This window comes from Typopeltis vanoorti, chromosome 10 (genome assembly GCF_054136105.1).
Source record: "Typopeltis vanoorti isolate ZY-2024b chromosome 10, IOZ_Tvanoo_1.0, whole genome shotgun sequence".
Lineage (NCBI taxonomy): Eukaryota > Metazoa > Arthropoda > Arachnida > Uropygi > Thelyphonidae > Typopeltis > Typopeltis vanoorti.
Window position 1 is genome coordinate 38,435,539 of NC_143558.1, and position 15,872 is coordinate 38,451,410.

Sequence of the window (15,872 nt, forward strand, 5' to 3'; positions counted from 1 at the left end):
TTGGATGGAGATATTCAGTTGTTTGCAGATGATGCAAAGTTAGAATGAACCATGAAGAGTAGAGAAGATGTTGTGGCTTTACAAGAAGACTTGAATAAATTGAGTGATGGAAACAGGAATGGGGATGTGAGTTCAATGTTGCAAAATGTAAGATTTTAAAATTTGGAAAACAAAGATGGGATGCAGAATTTATGCTTGGTGAGAATATATTGTCGGAGGTAGAGGAAACAAGAGATCTGGGGGTGATAGTGGATAAGGATCTGATATTTTGGGGATACATAGCCAAAATTGTGAAGACAACACAAAGGCTTCTGAGAATGATATGGAGGACACTGACATGTAGAAGTAGGGAGATTCTTGTTCCTTTGTATAAGGCTTTGATTAGGCACACATGGACTATTGTGCCCAGATTTGGTCACTTGGTTTTCAGAAGGATGAAGAGATGTTGGAAAGAGTTCAAAGGCGATTGACTAAGGTAGTTTCTGACTTCTGGAGTGTTGAATATGAGGAAAGATCGAGAAGATGTAATTTGCAGAGTCTGGTGGACACGAGGAAGAGGGGAGATATGATAGAGACCTAACTGATGTCGTAGAGGGCAGATTGCAGTAATCTTACTTTCCCATCACGTTTTTGATGCTGTTTCAATGTTAAAATTTTTACGAACTTTAAAAGGATTGCCCAATGTTTGTAAGAGAATGAAAAGAAATTGTATATTTCTTGAATAATTGCAAAGAAACTAATTGTATCTGCATATACTTTGGTTGTATCGTTAATGATTAAATTTAGAGTATGAGCAGCACATGGCACGTAAAAAGCTCGAGGATTTTTGTTCAAAAGGAAATTTTGGAGCCCATATTTTTTTCCCTTTCATATTTGCCGCATTGTCATACTCTTGACCTCTCATGTCTTCAATGGGGATGTTCCATTTTTTCAGTTGTTCCATTATTGTTGCACATAAACCACGTCCTGTGGAATCTGATACATCTGCAAAACCTAAAAAGTTTTCACTGATCTTGACAATTCCATTGTCACAAGGAACAAAGCGAATAATAATGGTCATTTGTTCTGTTTTACTTGCATCAGGTGTCTAAAATTATGGAATAATGTTTAGATTTTCGAATTGATAATAAAATTGTATTCCTGATTGCATTTCTTAAATTTTCCAATATTTCATTTTGTCTGTCTTTACTCAAATAGTGTACTCTATTATTTCGATTTAGGGCCCTTTCAACATGATTTTTCCATAACGGGATCAAACTTCACAAACAGTTCGACTAATTTTAAAAAATTGCCATTATTCCTTTCATATAATTTATCAGATGATCCGCGAAAAGCTAAATTGGCTACCAAGGAATTTTATAATTTCAATCAAGCTTTTATAATTTCTAAAACACTCGTCCAATGTTTCTTTTCCATTTCATACATGCTTTGAGTCTGGCAATCAATAGTAGTTTTGTTTTTTAAATTTTTATCAAGTTCCATTTTAAGATATTTTTCATGTGAGTTAAACTAGTCTCATGTCTATGCAAAGTTGTACTTACATTCTCCAATCGTTATAACCTTCTACAAAACTACTTGATTCAGTAGGTGCAAAAAGTTTGCAACAAAAGCAAAAATCAGAATTTAAATTTTTGGAATAAATGAGTCATGTTCTTGGCATGTGCTCCCCTTTTTCCATTTTTCTATTATAATACGTGTCGCCAAATTTACGACCATATGTTTCTCTGGGATATATTATATTTTTCTTTTCAGCAGGCCCCATTTCAATTAAAACAACTTGTAACTTTTCATCAATATTTCACCATTCACCTGGATCTTCTAAATTTACAGAGACTAACAATGTGTTAATTTCATGGTCAACTACAACTAAATCTTCTCTTAACTGTTTTTCACTTAAATCATGCATCTTGTTATCTTGTTCATAGTTTCAATAGTACTTTGATGCAAATTGGATGATGTGCACGGTTCATTTGAACTCTGATTTCTGATGTATCGAGTTGGTTACAATCTGCATCAGAATATTTTGATATTTTAACAAATTTATTAAGAGCCCCAGTTTGTTTCTTAACATCTGCTTCTTTTGCAGCATGTTGCTTACGATTTTGTGCAACGGATAACTTTTTTTTAAAATTTTTGATTCCATTTGTATTTTATACCCACAATATTACACAACATGACACAGAGATGAAATAATAGTCTGCACTGCGCTACGGTCAGTAGCCTACTGAGATGCATACCATATGACTGGTTAACTAGCAACAAATGTTTTGTACGAAAATTCGTTTCTGCACATAAAAACCATTCACCATTTCACTTTAGATAGACTGAAGTAGACACAACATTCTCTACGCAAGCATTTAGCCTGTTCTCGCTGCAAAATTGTAAACAGTCGGCTGATCAAAGAGGCGGCATTATACAATTTTTCTTAATTTTTATTGGTGTATCTGGCCTTGTTTATTTTAATATTGATCATTCTAAGAATTTTTGTTTTTATGCTAAAAATTTTTTTCCTTAAAAATGAACTTATGAAAAATAAAATGGTGCCTCGCCGGCGGCACCCCCTTCGTAGCGGTGTCCGCATGCCCTCTTCTGCCGGCCCTGTTGGCACACTCTCCCTCGATGAGTCTTTGGACTCCCTGGAGATGTCAAATAATAATAATCATCTACACCAACCGTCGGCCACCACCATTAGTATTTTCAAAGACAATCACAAGCATCCATACCCTTGGCTGGATTCGAACCTACAACCTTCTGGCTGTAAATCGGATATGCTAACCACTCGGCCAACCAGGCTGGCTATTTCTTAATGAAAATCAATGTACATCATTGATGTGTAGAAAGAACAAGCAATCAAAGAACAGGATACAAGGTACATACAATAATTGGTTTACCAATTAAAAACAGTTAATGGATGCTAGAAATGAATATTAATATTAATAAATAATATTAAAACTATTTTTAATGTTTAAATAAAATGAGAATTTCTCAAACTTTTGAAAGAGAGAGACAGTCTGATTGAGGTTAGGCTGATGTAAAAGGGCTTCACAACTTTCTTTGAAAAGGCATTCATATTTAAAACTGCTTCTATGGAGAAGATGAGCTTCATCCCACAGGATACTGTGTTTAGTTGTCAATGCTATACTTTGCCAGACCAAATTTTTGAGGTTTCACGTATTTTTTGTCGCAGAACAGCCTGTCTGCCCAAAGTATGTTTTGTATAATTATCTGGTATTTGTTTGGCATTTAGTTAGGATTTCATGATTTCAGTAATTCTCCATGTGTAGCGATTGTATTCGAAATGGTGCCTACCAGTTTCATTAACAGCCCTAGCCCTTCTCCATTTAAAGACAGTGTTATTCATAACCTAGTTGAAGATTTTGTAGCTTGCTATGCATGCTCTATGTACGTGTTCCATTGTTTAAGAATGTGGCAGGTGTGAGATGAGGAAGTGTATGGGTGCATGAAATGTAGACAGTGGGAGGCACCGGGAGACATGAATGTTTCAATCTTGGGATTTAGCGGTGGTAGAGATAGTGCTTCAGAAATGGGTGATTTTCAGTTTGTGGATTCCAGTAATGTGTTGGAGGATGAAAAGAATGTTAAGACCTACATATAGATTTAGCTTTGGGTAGTTTAGTGGACCGAGATGGTTTGTCTGATGGCCATGATTGTGTGTGTGTGTGTGTGTGTGGCAATTGAAAGCAGAATGTGTGAAGAGAGAAATAGAACTGCTGAGAAAGGAGATGAAAGGAATGAAGACTGAGTTAAGAGGGAGAGAGTGAATGAAGATTTTGGAAGGATAGAGAAGTTGGGTAATATGAGAAGTATGAGAGTAGGTGTAAGAGAACGGCATCAGATATAGCAAGGGAGAGAGGAAAGTGAAAGAATAGGATACGCAGTGGAAGAGAGGAAATTGCAGAAAGCCAAGAGAGAGAGAGAGAGAGAGATTGTAAGCTGTAATAATCAAGGATGACAGTAAGAGAAGGATGAATGAATCTACTTGGAGTGTCATGTATGAAGATTTAATGATTCAAGATGTTCAGAGTAGACTGCCAGAGGAGTGCTTGCCTGATGGAATGATAGAGAGTGTGGCAATTGCAGTGAAGAGGGGTGAAAGTGTGGAGAAAAGTATAATAATAGTTGGGACGAATGACCTGAGCAGTAGTGTTAATCATGTAGCATGACATTTGAGGTTGATGTTAGACATAGTACAGCAGAAATGTGTCTGAGGAAAGATAGCGAGTGTGTTGCCCTGGTATGATAATGCAGAGTGGAGGAGAAGAGCAGTAATGATGAATGAGATGATAGTGAGAATGTGCAGAAAAAGGGGACTTGAATATTATTATTATTACTACCAAAGACTCATCTAGGAGGGCCCTTTGTCATATGCACACACACAGCTGATCACACCGTGCCTTAAACACATTGAAATTCTCCCGCAGATACCACACTCTCAGACATGACATTCCAATCATTCACAACTCTGTATGCAAAAATGCCTGCCCTTGTTCACACCCACATTATACAGCTTCCAGTGATGACCTCTTTCTTCCCTGATCTCCTAGCATTTTATGAAAACCTCTTCAACATCGATCTTGTAATAACCCCTTACCAACTTGTACACATCTATTATATCACCCCTCTTCTTCCTGTCCACTAGACTGTGAATTTCATCTTCTCAACCTTTCCTCATATTCAGCATTCCAGAGATTAGAAACTACCTTAGTCAGTTTCCTGTGGACCCTTTCCAACATCTATTCATCTTTTTGAAAACCAGGTGGCCATATCTGTGCACAGTAGTCCATGTGTGGCATAATCAGAGCTTTATACAATGGAACAAGAATCTCCTTACTTCTACAAGTCAGTGTCCTCAGCATTATTCTCAGAATTCATTGTTTTCCTCAAAGTTTTGGTAATGTGCTCTCTCAATTTTAGATCCTTATCCACCATCACCCCAACATCTCTTATTTCCTTCACCTCCAACAATATATCCCCACTAAGCATAAATTGTTCATCACATCTTTGTTTCTCAAATTTTAAAACCTTACATTTTGCAACATGCCCAGTCACTCAATCTATTCAAGTCTTCCTATTAGGCCACAACATCTGTTGTACTCCTCATAGTTCATCCATGTGGATGCATGGAATATGTTTGAGGGTAGAAGGGAGCTGTATGCAAGAGATGGATAGCATTTGAATGCAGAAGGGTGCATGCATTTGGAGAGAATGTTGTTTTCTGGGCAAGTGGGTGTGTTGGGATAGGGAAACTAGAATTCCACAGGTGGGATGTTGCAGGGATGGCCTCTTGTTGTGATAGTAACTTGAGGAATGAGTGGGTGTATGCTATATTAAAGTGAAGTATGAGGGGAGTAATAATGGCTATAAGAAGGCTGGCAGTACACTAGTTTTTCTGTATACAAATTGTAGGAGCATTACGAGTAAAGGGAATGAGTTTGTGGCATTGATTGACTCATTTTCTCCACAGGTTGCTGGTATCAGTAAAACTTGGTTAACTGAGGAGGATGTTTTAACAGGGATAGAAATTGAAGGATATAGCATATTTCGGCAGGATAGGGAAGGTAAACATGGTGAAGGAGTGTTACTCATAATAAGAGATGAATTGTGCACTCTCAGGAGAGGAGGATCTCAGTTGAAATAACACTAATTGCTTTGAGAGTATATGGTGTGAGATGGATGTTTATAGAACAAGTTATTTAGTGGGATATTGCTACAGACCAGGGAATATAGATGATGATGAGGGAAATGTTTAGACAAATTAGTTGGGCAAGGTGCAAAGTAAGCAATCATTATGAGGGGACTTCAGCTATAGTGGACAAGGGAACTGAATTTTTGGATTTCTGGAGGGACAGCTGTCTTAGGCAGGATGTAGTGGAGGGAACACGAGGATCGAGAGTTCTGGATTTGGTCATAGTATCAGAGGATCTAATTGTGACTGAGGTGGCATACTTGCCCCCCTCTTGGTGGAAGTGGCCATGTAGTCCTGACTTGGAGGATGAATAGGCATGGGGAGGTATCAAAACAGAAGTAAGTTATGTGGAATTATAAGGCATTTGACTATCATATACTTAGTAACTAGCTTGCAGCAGTGCAATGGATGAAAGAATTTAAAGGAAGAAGGGTTGTGAGCGCATGGGTGATACTTAAGAAAAAACTGCTGACAGCAATGACAGATTGCATACCTCAAGTGAAGAAGATAAAGCAATTTGGAGTCAAATAGATGGCAAAAGGAATAAAAGGGGAATTTCAGAAGAAAAAGAGATTATGGAAGGCATATGAAGAGAGAGGTGGAGAACAGTTGCATAGGAATATAAGGCTTAACAAAAGTTATGTTTTACGTTCTGCTGCATAAGTCTAAATAGACTTGTGCAGCAGAGTAATGGGAACTAACAAAAAGAGACAGTAGAATACAAACACTGGAAATGAAAGTTTTAAGTGCAATGTTGGCAGAAACAAGGGAAGATAGAATAAGAAATTTAGATATTTGAAATAATTTATGGCTGAAGAGTGTTGAAGAAATGCTTATGAACTCTCTCACACGCAATATATGGACATAATACACTAGCCTCATAGCTTTAGCTGCTTCAGTGATAATTCCAAACCTATCACCACTGCCATCTTTCAAATAAATATTTTACTTCCTTAAGTGTAATATGAAATTGCTAATGAGTCTTTAAACTTTTAGTCAGATATGAAAACCTTAGACTAGAAATTCATCTTGAATTAAATTCTAATCAAGGTTGTCAAGAATCAAAGTAAACATTAATCAGTATACAATCAAGTATTGTTAATTCAGTAATGCATATTTTATTACTGTAAAAAAACAAAAAAACCCCTGAAGATCTATTCATGTGTTTTTTAGTGAATCTCTTTGTAGATTATATTATAAAAAATAACATGAAAAATAAATAAAAATTGAATTTTGAAAAATGAATAAAATACAATAAATAAATCTGCTAATGTTTTTCATTTTCTAAAGGAAGTAGGAATAACTCTTTTAGCCTAACTTTTGCAAATTGGTAAGCAACCATTCTCTACCATTTTTCATAACAGTAGTTGATTTTGTTTACATCAACAGTTTGTAGACTTATATGCGAAGAGAATACAGAAATCTGTGCCATCTTGTTGTTCCTCACACTAACTGTTTTTGAGTCAGCAATCAATATTTTTCTGAGTTGCAGGGTTAAAACTTGAGTTTCCAGAAATAATTTTTTTATTTCTGAAAACGCAATGTAAAAACCCTTTTTATCTTTCAAAGATTGACTAACTGAGGAATCATTTATAAAATCGCCTAGAAAATTTTCTGCTTGGTTTCCAAAATAAATAATTATTATTATTATTACGTGACACCTCCAGGGAGTCCAAGGACTCATTGTGGGAGGGCACACAACTCTGATTCACTAAATATATCTCATCCTCTCCACTACTACTTAATTCTCCAATTACGACACAGCTGCTATCTATCACCCATCATGACCAACAACAGTATTTTTTGTCTGTAAATTGCGTGTGTTCTGAAGACTGATTTGCCTGTATGCGAGATGAAAAACCCGAGTTTCCGTGCGAAAAAACTCTCCTACCATCGTATGAGATAGCTAACTCACCTTCAACTGAAAAAGCCCATATTAGAATTCCCCTCCTCAGGATGAGAATCGAACCCTGGTCTTTTCCAATTGAAGGGCGCAATCTTCGCTATTCTTCCAATTGCGCTCTATGCTAGATAAGAACTTATGTTCTTGGTTTAACAAGTATATTGTTGCTTTGTTGAATTAATCTAAACAACTAACCAATTCACTCTTTTTTTTTTCCCCATTAGGATCATCCTTATTTCACTTTTCTAGCTAATTTGACTAAACATTATACATTTGTTGCTGTCTACATTCCTAGTCCTGTAATAACATCCTACCAGATACCTTTCTGTAGATATCTTTATCTCTGTGTAACAATAAACAGCCTCACAACTATTGCTTGCATTGTTTTCTATCTCCATTTTGAGCAGGCATAATAGTGCACAAGGTGCTGCTAGTAATACCTAATCCCTATTTTGTCTTGCACTTTCAGGAAGATTCTCTGGGTTATACCATTTCTGTTTCTGTCTGTCATTCTCAGATGACCGAATTTTGCATATGCTGATAAGACCAAAGTGACCTATCAGTTGACTAAGAGAGAGAGAGAGAGAGAGAGAAATAAAGTATAGACATTAGAAATAATTAATTAAATGGACAGTAATATATACATGGTACCAGGTTTTCCCTTTCAGTCATTTCCAACCATTGCTTTCCCCAACCCCCTAATTTTATCTAGGCTCAGGACTGGCATATGGCTGGGATGTATTGATGACTAATCCATGTGTGTTCACTGGGCTGGTTTGCTGTTCAAAAACCTGAGTTTCCGGCTGAAAAAACTCCCGACCTCCGTATGAGACCGGCTAACTCACCTTTTGTGAGTAATATATTATAAATATAAGTGTGTGTGTGTGTGTGTGTGTTTAACTATTTATAAGTGTGAGGGTATTTGTTAAGGTATCAGTTTACAGCAGGCTTTGTTATTATTTAGGTTTTACTGATGAATTATTAGAGTTTCACTGCTTTCTTTATGCTTATTGTTGTCAACCCAGTTCTGGATCATGATTCTCACCAGCCTCTCCAACACTTTAGCCATAACACCTGACACACAGATTGGCCTATAATTTGATGCTCGAATTCTCGCTATCTCGTCATCCCAATCTATATTCCCATAATTAAAATCACCCATAATGATCACCCTTTCCTCATTTGTTTGGCTAATTTGCTTATACATTTCATGGTCACTATCCTCTTCATTAACAAGTGTATAGCAATATCCAATGAAGTATTTCATTATATTCACCTCTGTATCACATCATACTCCCTCAAAACCATTACCACTATTTTCCTCCTTGCATGGACATAACTTTTTTTCTATTATCAATAGTTATCCACCTTCCTTTTTAAGTTTTCTGTCTTCAAGAAATACATCATATCCTTCCCTCTATATTCCTGTCAGAATGTTATCCTCATCCAACCATGTCTCACTTATTCCAACAATTATTGGGTGAACAAACTGAATCAATGCAACCATTTCATATCCCTTGTTTCTTTTACTTCTAGCATTTGTATACAAACATAACAGTTTATTCTTGGATTCATAACAAGTTTCTCTGATGCCACTTATTAGATGTGACTTCTCCATACTTTCTTTGAGTCATTTCGTTTTCTCTTTACTCATCCCAGAACCTTCTTCAAATCCAACTTTTTTCTTTTTCCCTACATCCCATGTCATCCCCTTCTCTTTTTATCTACACATTCATTTCATCCTCTTGGAGTATCGGAATTTCTCATGCTGTGTTTCCCCACTCCAATCTGAGCCTCCCCATTTCCCTGTTTTTCTTGTACACTTGTTCTCTCATTCTCTACACTCATGTTACTCACTTCTTCATTCATAAGCACCACTTCAAACTCTCTCTCTCTCTTTCCTTCCTTAATCTCCCACTCTTTCATATCACTTCTTACTTGCTCAGATTCATTCTCTGCACACATTACTCTTCCTTCCAGCAGCAGCAATCTTTCCAAATGACTCAACCAAAGCCATTCAAATACAGTCCATCATTCTTGTACAGTTCAATTCTTCCTTCAAGCTCATTCAACACATTAACAAACTGCACTCCTTTCTCTTCACACATTTCTGCTAGCATGTCATTCATAATCCTTGCTCTCTGTCTCATCTCATCTCATCACTGTCATATCTGGGCAATGCACTGACTACATTTCCTATCACACTATTATCTTTTATCCTTCTCAACAACCTCCTGATATCCAATCTTACATTCACCTTGTTCCCAATCAAGTCATTTGTCCCTACTACCACTACCAACTTCTTTGCTCGCTTACTCCTCGTATCCCACACTTCAATCGCTCTATTCATTTTACTTCCTGGAAAACAAATCTTGTGCATCTTCTCATTTACCACACCTCTTATAATTGAATCGCCATACAACGCCACTTGTCATATACACTTGTCACCTTTTTTCATAACATCATTTGCTTTCGTCTTCTTTACTCTTCCATACATATCTCCAGTTCCATTCATTTCACTCTGCATTTGCCTCATCTTCACCAACTCAGCTTTCAAATCTTGCATCCTTTTTTTGCTATAAAACACGCAAAGTACTACCATTAACAATTACTGATATTGTGAATATTTTCTGAACTAAAATCATTGATCTGTATGACATATGCTCGCTCTAACACTGTACTACTCACTCTCTAGCAGGCTCCCCATATAAATATAAATAAAAAATTGCTTCTTTCATTCATCTATTATGTTACTCTTATGATTTTCACTCTCATTCTGATCCCCATATCTGCCTTCTTTCTGTTTATCCACAGCCTGTCTGCCAGTTCTCAATGATTTTTTACTTTTCTATTTCTTGGATATGTACATTACTTGTAAAAGTTACTTGAAATTGAATTACTGAAGGAATGGGCATGTAGTGTAATGAATTTAAAAAAATGTAGCATCACTTACAAATAATAATTATAAATTTTCCTTATTTAAGTTAAGGGATATTATATCCCATATTGTTTCTTAGCCGAATAAGAAACTCAAAGAGTTTCATGCCGAATATAGAAACTATATAAAGTTCTGCGATTCCAAGCATAAGCAAATACCTGGATAGTGCGGCAACTGACCCTTGAAGGTAGTGCAAGCTGAGGCAACTCATGTAAAAGGTGGAGCAAGCTCCAATCACTATTCTTGATATTTACCCATAATGTGACCTTAACTGGAGTTAAGGTCACATTATGGGTAAATATCAAGAATAGTGATCGGAGCTTGCTCCACCTAACTGGAGTTAAGTTCACATTATGGGTAAATATCAAGAATAGTGATCAGAGCTTGCTCCACCTTTTACATGAGTTGCCTCAGCTTGTACTCTTCAAGGGTCAGTTGCTGCACTATCCAGGTAATTGCTTACACTTGGAATCACCGAACTTTATATAGTTTCTATATTCGGCATGAAACTCTTTGAGTTTCTTATTCGGCTAAGAAACAATATGGGATATAATATCCCTTAACTTAAATAAGTTCATGTCGCCGAATTGAAGCCTTTGGCTCTTCATTATAATTAATATAAATTTTCCATTTATTTATATTTTTTTTCATGTAAAATACATTATAGGTTTACATTTATGATTGTGTTTTTTTATGTGTATTTGTTTATTTATCTTTTTGTTTTGTTTTGTTTTGAAGGAGTTATGGAAAATTATACTATAACTGGAAGGATTGGAGAAGGTGCCCATGGTATTGTTCTGAGAGCTAAGCATGTTTTATCAGGAGAAACTGTGGCTTTAAAGAAGGTTCCTTTAAAAAAATTGGATAGTGGAATCCCTTGTACAACATTCAGGTAAAAGTCGCTTACAAAACAACATATATACATTATTATGAATATTACTCAGTGTTATTTATATTACTATATTTACATCAACTCTCTGGTACCAGAAGTTGCATCATGGTTTACTGACTCCAGCTACGTTATGTTTATATTTTCATTAAATTCACATTGGCACATTAACTTGTACCTCTCGTTTTTATGACTCTTTCATACTTCTACTGTCAGTAAACAGCTGGGCTTCTTTCAGAAAGTACCTCTGTAGTTAAGCAGGAGAATAAGTGCTGTACTCTCTCATTTTTATGACTCTTTCATATTTCTACTGTCAGTAAACAGCTGGGCTTCTTTCAGAAAGTACCTCTGTAGTTAAGCAGGAGAATAAGTGCTCTACAAGGGTGGTCTGAAAAATTCTCGGCCTAACAATGAAAAAATGAATTTATAATTTCAAAATTATTTTTATTTTTCATCAGTCTTTCATCATCCTTAAGTCTAATACATTTATTCCAGCCATGCTCCAGCACCATTATCCCGTCCCTGTAGTGGTTCTCGGTAAGATCTGCAAAATACCCCTCTACAGCTGCAATCACCTCTTGATTTGAAGAAAAATGCTGACCAGCGAGGAAGAGTTTTAATTTTGGGAAGAGACAGACGTCAAATGGAGACAAATCGAATAGGGTGGATATTCCAACAATTCATAGTGCAGAACCCTTAATTTTCCCATTGCCAAAGCACCTTTGTGGGCAGGTTCATTGTCCTGATGAAAGATGATGTTTTTCTTCTGCATACCGGGTCTTTTCTCACAAATTTTTTCGTCCAGTCTGGTTAAAAGATCGGAATAATATTCCCCGGTTATTGTTTTACCCTTTCAAAGATAATTAATAAACAAAATGCCTTTAGCATCCCAAAACACCGATGAGAAGACTTTGTCTTCTTTGGCACTGAACAACTGGCTTCTGTCTCCACTGTTTTAATTGCTGTTTGGATTCTGGTGTGTAATGGTGAATCCTAGTCTCATCCATAGTAATAAATCGACACAATTCATAGTGTCGATCACCGATATTCCAACAATTCATAGTGCAGAACCCTTAATTTTCCCATTGCCAAAACACCTTTGTGGGCAGGTTCATTGTCCTGATGAAAGATGATGTTTTTCTTCTGCATACCGGGTCTTTTCTCACAAATTTTTTCTTCCAGTCTGGTTAAAAGATCGGAATAATATTCCCCGGTTATTGTTTTACCCTTTCAAAGATAATTAATAAACAAAATGCCTTTAGCATCCCAAAACACCGATGAGAAGACTTTGTCTTCTTTGGCACTGAACAACTGGCTTCTGTCTCCACTGTTTTAATTGCTGTTTGGATTCTGGTGTGTAATGGTGAATCCTAGTCTCATCCATAGTAATAAATCGACACACAAAATCAGTTTTATTCTTGTTAAAACGCTCTAAGCACTATTCAGAGATTTTCATGTGGGTGCGTTTTTGATCTGCTGTGAGCAAGCACTGCACCCATCTTGCACAAAGCTTTTTCATATACAATTCTTCATGCAGAATATATCCTACATATTCTTTTGAAATGCCTATAGTATCAGCAATTTCACACACTTGGACTCACCGGTCATGCATTACCATATAGTGCACTTGATCAATGATTTCTGTGTGTTACACTTTTTGGACGTCCTTCACGTGGATCATCTTCAAGGCTGGTATGGCCATGTTTAAACTCGGCACCCCATTTCTTAATTGTTGAAAATGAAGGAGAACAATGCCCATAAACGTTTATGAACTTTGAATGAATTTCTTTTGCCTTTAAACCTTCTTTTACAAAGAATTTTATAACTGCACAATACTCAATTTTATCCATTTCAAGGGGTACAGACAACACTTTTGTTTCAGACAGCTGTATAAAACAAACTACTTGATAGAATGACTTGCAATTTCATATGGATACTTATGATAGATGTACTAACTTAGAAAAAAAAAAATCTTGCCGATAGTGTTGCCATCTATGGTTGAGGCTGATAACCTTTCAGACAACCCTCGTATAGTTGGAATTGTCTGCTTGAATACCATCTAAGATGTGAGGAACATTTATAAGGTTTTTTTAACTGAAGTTGAACAAACTAATCTCATAAATGTGAAAAACCTTTTCTCCTGCAAAACAAACATATTGCCTGAAGAATAATATGTTATGATTAGACAGTTTTAAACAACTATGTGTTAATCTCAACATCAAGTTTAAAGAAATTATGTTATTGTATACAAGTTAAACAGTAGTGTACTAAGGACATAACTCTATTGTAGTATTCATGTCACCTTCTTTTTTTTAGGTACTGATTATCCAAACAGCTGTTCTTCTACCTAATACATCATGTTGTAATTTATTCATTCTCAGCACGTTAATTTAATAACTTTACATTTGATATTTTGTCAAATAAGAAAGTAATTTAAGCATTCAAAATCTAAGAAAAACAGTCTCTTAACTTGTCTGTTATCCATTCTCGGCAACATAGCATAAGTTATGGTTCATACATGGTAGAATGAACTTTGATAAAATAAATAAATCATCGAATCCCTTTTATTACCTGAAGGGCTGGCTGAGCTCCTTTAGTCATAACCAATTTTTTGAGGGTGGATGAGCAACCAGTCTTCATCTTTTAAGCCTTCACTGATGGCGAGCTCATGATGGTGGTAATGAATGAAGGTTTTTTTTATTTTTTATTTTTTATTTTCTAGAGAGAGAGAGAAAGAGTGTGACAGGCAGTTGCTACTGTCTCATGGTCCTAAATGTTAACACTCATATAATGGTCTATAATAATTGTGTGTTCTACAAGTGATTTTATTATTATTATTATTACTATTAACATCACCTCCATGGAGTCAGAGACTCATTGTGGGAGGTACACACTATTGCATACAATGCTCATCCAACCTTGCTTTAAACTGATTCAATGTGCCTACATTCACAACACACTCAGACAATGCATTCCACTCACCAAACGTTCTCCATGCTGCAAAGAACCTGCTCTTCACTCCTTTGCTCATGCCCTCCTTATGCAGTTTTTCCAGCAATGGCCTCTTGTTCTACCCCATCTCCCATTGTATGAAAAATCTCTTCCATGTCAACCTCATAACAATCCCTGATGAGCTTATATGTCTCAATCACATCCCTCCCTGTTTCTCCTATTCACAAGGCTTTGCAACTTACATTCTCTCAATCTGTCTTGATACTCCACATTCCAAAGACCACTAATCACTTTGTGAATATTCTCTCGACCTTTTCCAACATATCCTCATCACCATGAAAAAACAGTGACCAAATCGGTGCACAATAATTCATATGAGGCCTGATCAAGGCCTTATGCAATGGCATTGTGACCTCTTTATTTCTGCATATCAGGGTCCTCTGCATCATTGCCATTATCTGATGTGATGTCTTCACAACTTGTGCAATGTGGCCCATGAATTTCAGGTCCTCATCCATCATCACTCCTAGACCTCTCATATCCTCTACTTCTTTTAAAGCTTCCCCACCAAGTGTATACTTCGCATGCCATCGTTGCTTACCAAATCTTCAAACCTTACACTTTTCAACATTGAACTGACGGTTCCACTTACCAGTCCATTCATGCAATCTGTTCGAGTCCTCTTGCAAGGCCATAACATCCGCTTGACTCTAGATTGCTCTCCAAAGTTTTGCATCATCTGCAAACAGCTGCATATCACTAGTTAAACTCATCCCAATATCATTAACATACAAATTGGACAACAATGGTTTCAAAACTGACCTCCTCCAGTACACCACTAATGACTTTCCTCTTTCAGGATACTGACCATCATATACAACTTTCTGATACCTATCTGACAGCCAGTCACTGATCCAGCTCAGAAGTCTAAGATGTGAGGAACATTTATAAGGTTTTTTTAACTGAAGTCGAACTGTTATCCAATCCCATCTTTTTCAATTTATTTATCTATCTGTTTGAATTTTTTTATCTATCAAAAGCTTTTGCTAAATCCAAGTACACCACTGTATATGCATATCCCCTGTCCAAGGTATTTGTAACCTTCTTATTATAGTACATAAGTTAGTGAAACATGATTTCCCTTTAGCAAGCTCATGCTGATAACTAGAGAGAATACTGCTGTTATCATCCCATTTCTCTATTGTATTTCTCACCAATCTCTTCAGTACCTTCACCATAACTCCAGATATACAGGTATCCCATTTTGGAATGCAGGGTTGAAACTCCCAAGTTTACTGCAGAAAAAATCCCACTTGCCTGTGCCTAAGATTGACTAACTTGTAAAACTAGCCAAAAAGTCTAGAAAAACTTCCTTTGTTTCAAACCTATAGCAGTCGGTCTAGTGCCATGGAAGTAAATGTCATTTCGACAGGGCTACACAGGCACTTATGGAATTTAAATATTTTGTCAAATTCTTTAGGAA

General features: G+C 36.4%; 1 protein-coding gene across 9 annotated transcripts in view; it reads left to right on the plus strand.

The window, feature by feature from the left end:
- LOC150102349 (cyclin-dependent kinase 20-like) overlaps positions 1 to 15,872 on the plus strand; it is a 162,187-nt gene that overhangs the window by 13,446 nt on the left and 132,869 nt on the right. For 5 of the 9 annotated variants that reach the window (XM_090399289.1, XM_090399288.1, XM_090399290.1 and 2 more), the window contains exon 2: positions 11,287 to 11,440. In XM_090399289.1, the coding sequence (XP_090255415.1) occupies positions 11,292 to 11,440 (149 nt within the window). In that variant the 5' untranslated portion in view covers positions 11,287 to 11,291. Of the gene's footprint in view, positions 1 to 2,810; positions 2,870 to 7,163; positions 8,461 to 11,099; positions 11,441 to 15,872 lie in introns of those variants that run through there. The other 4 variants (XM_090399284.1, XM_090399292.1, XM_090399285.1 and 1 more) reach the window with 3 other exon arrangements.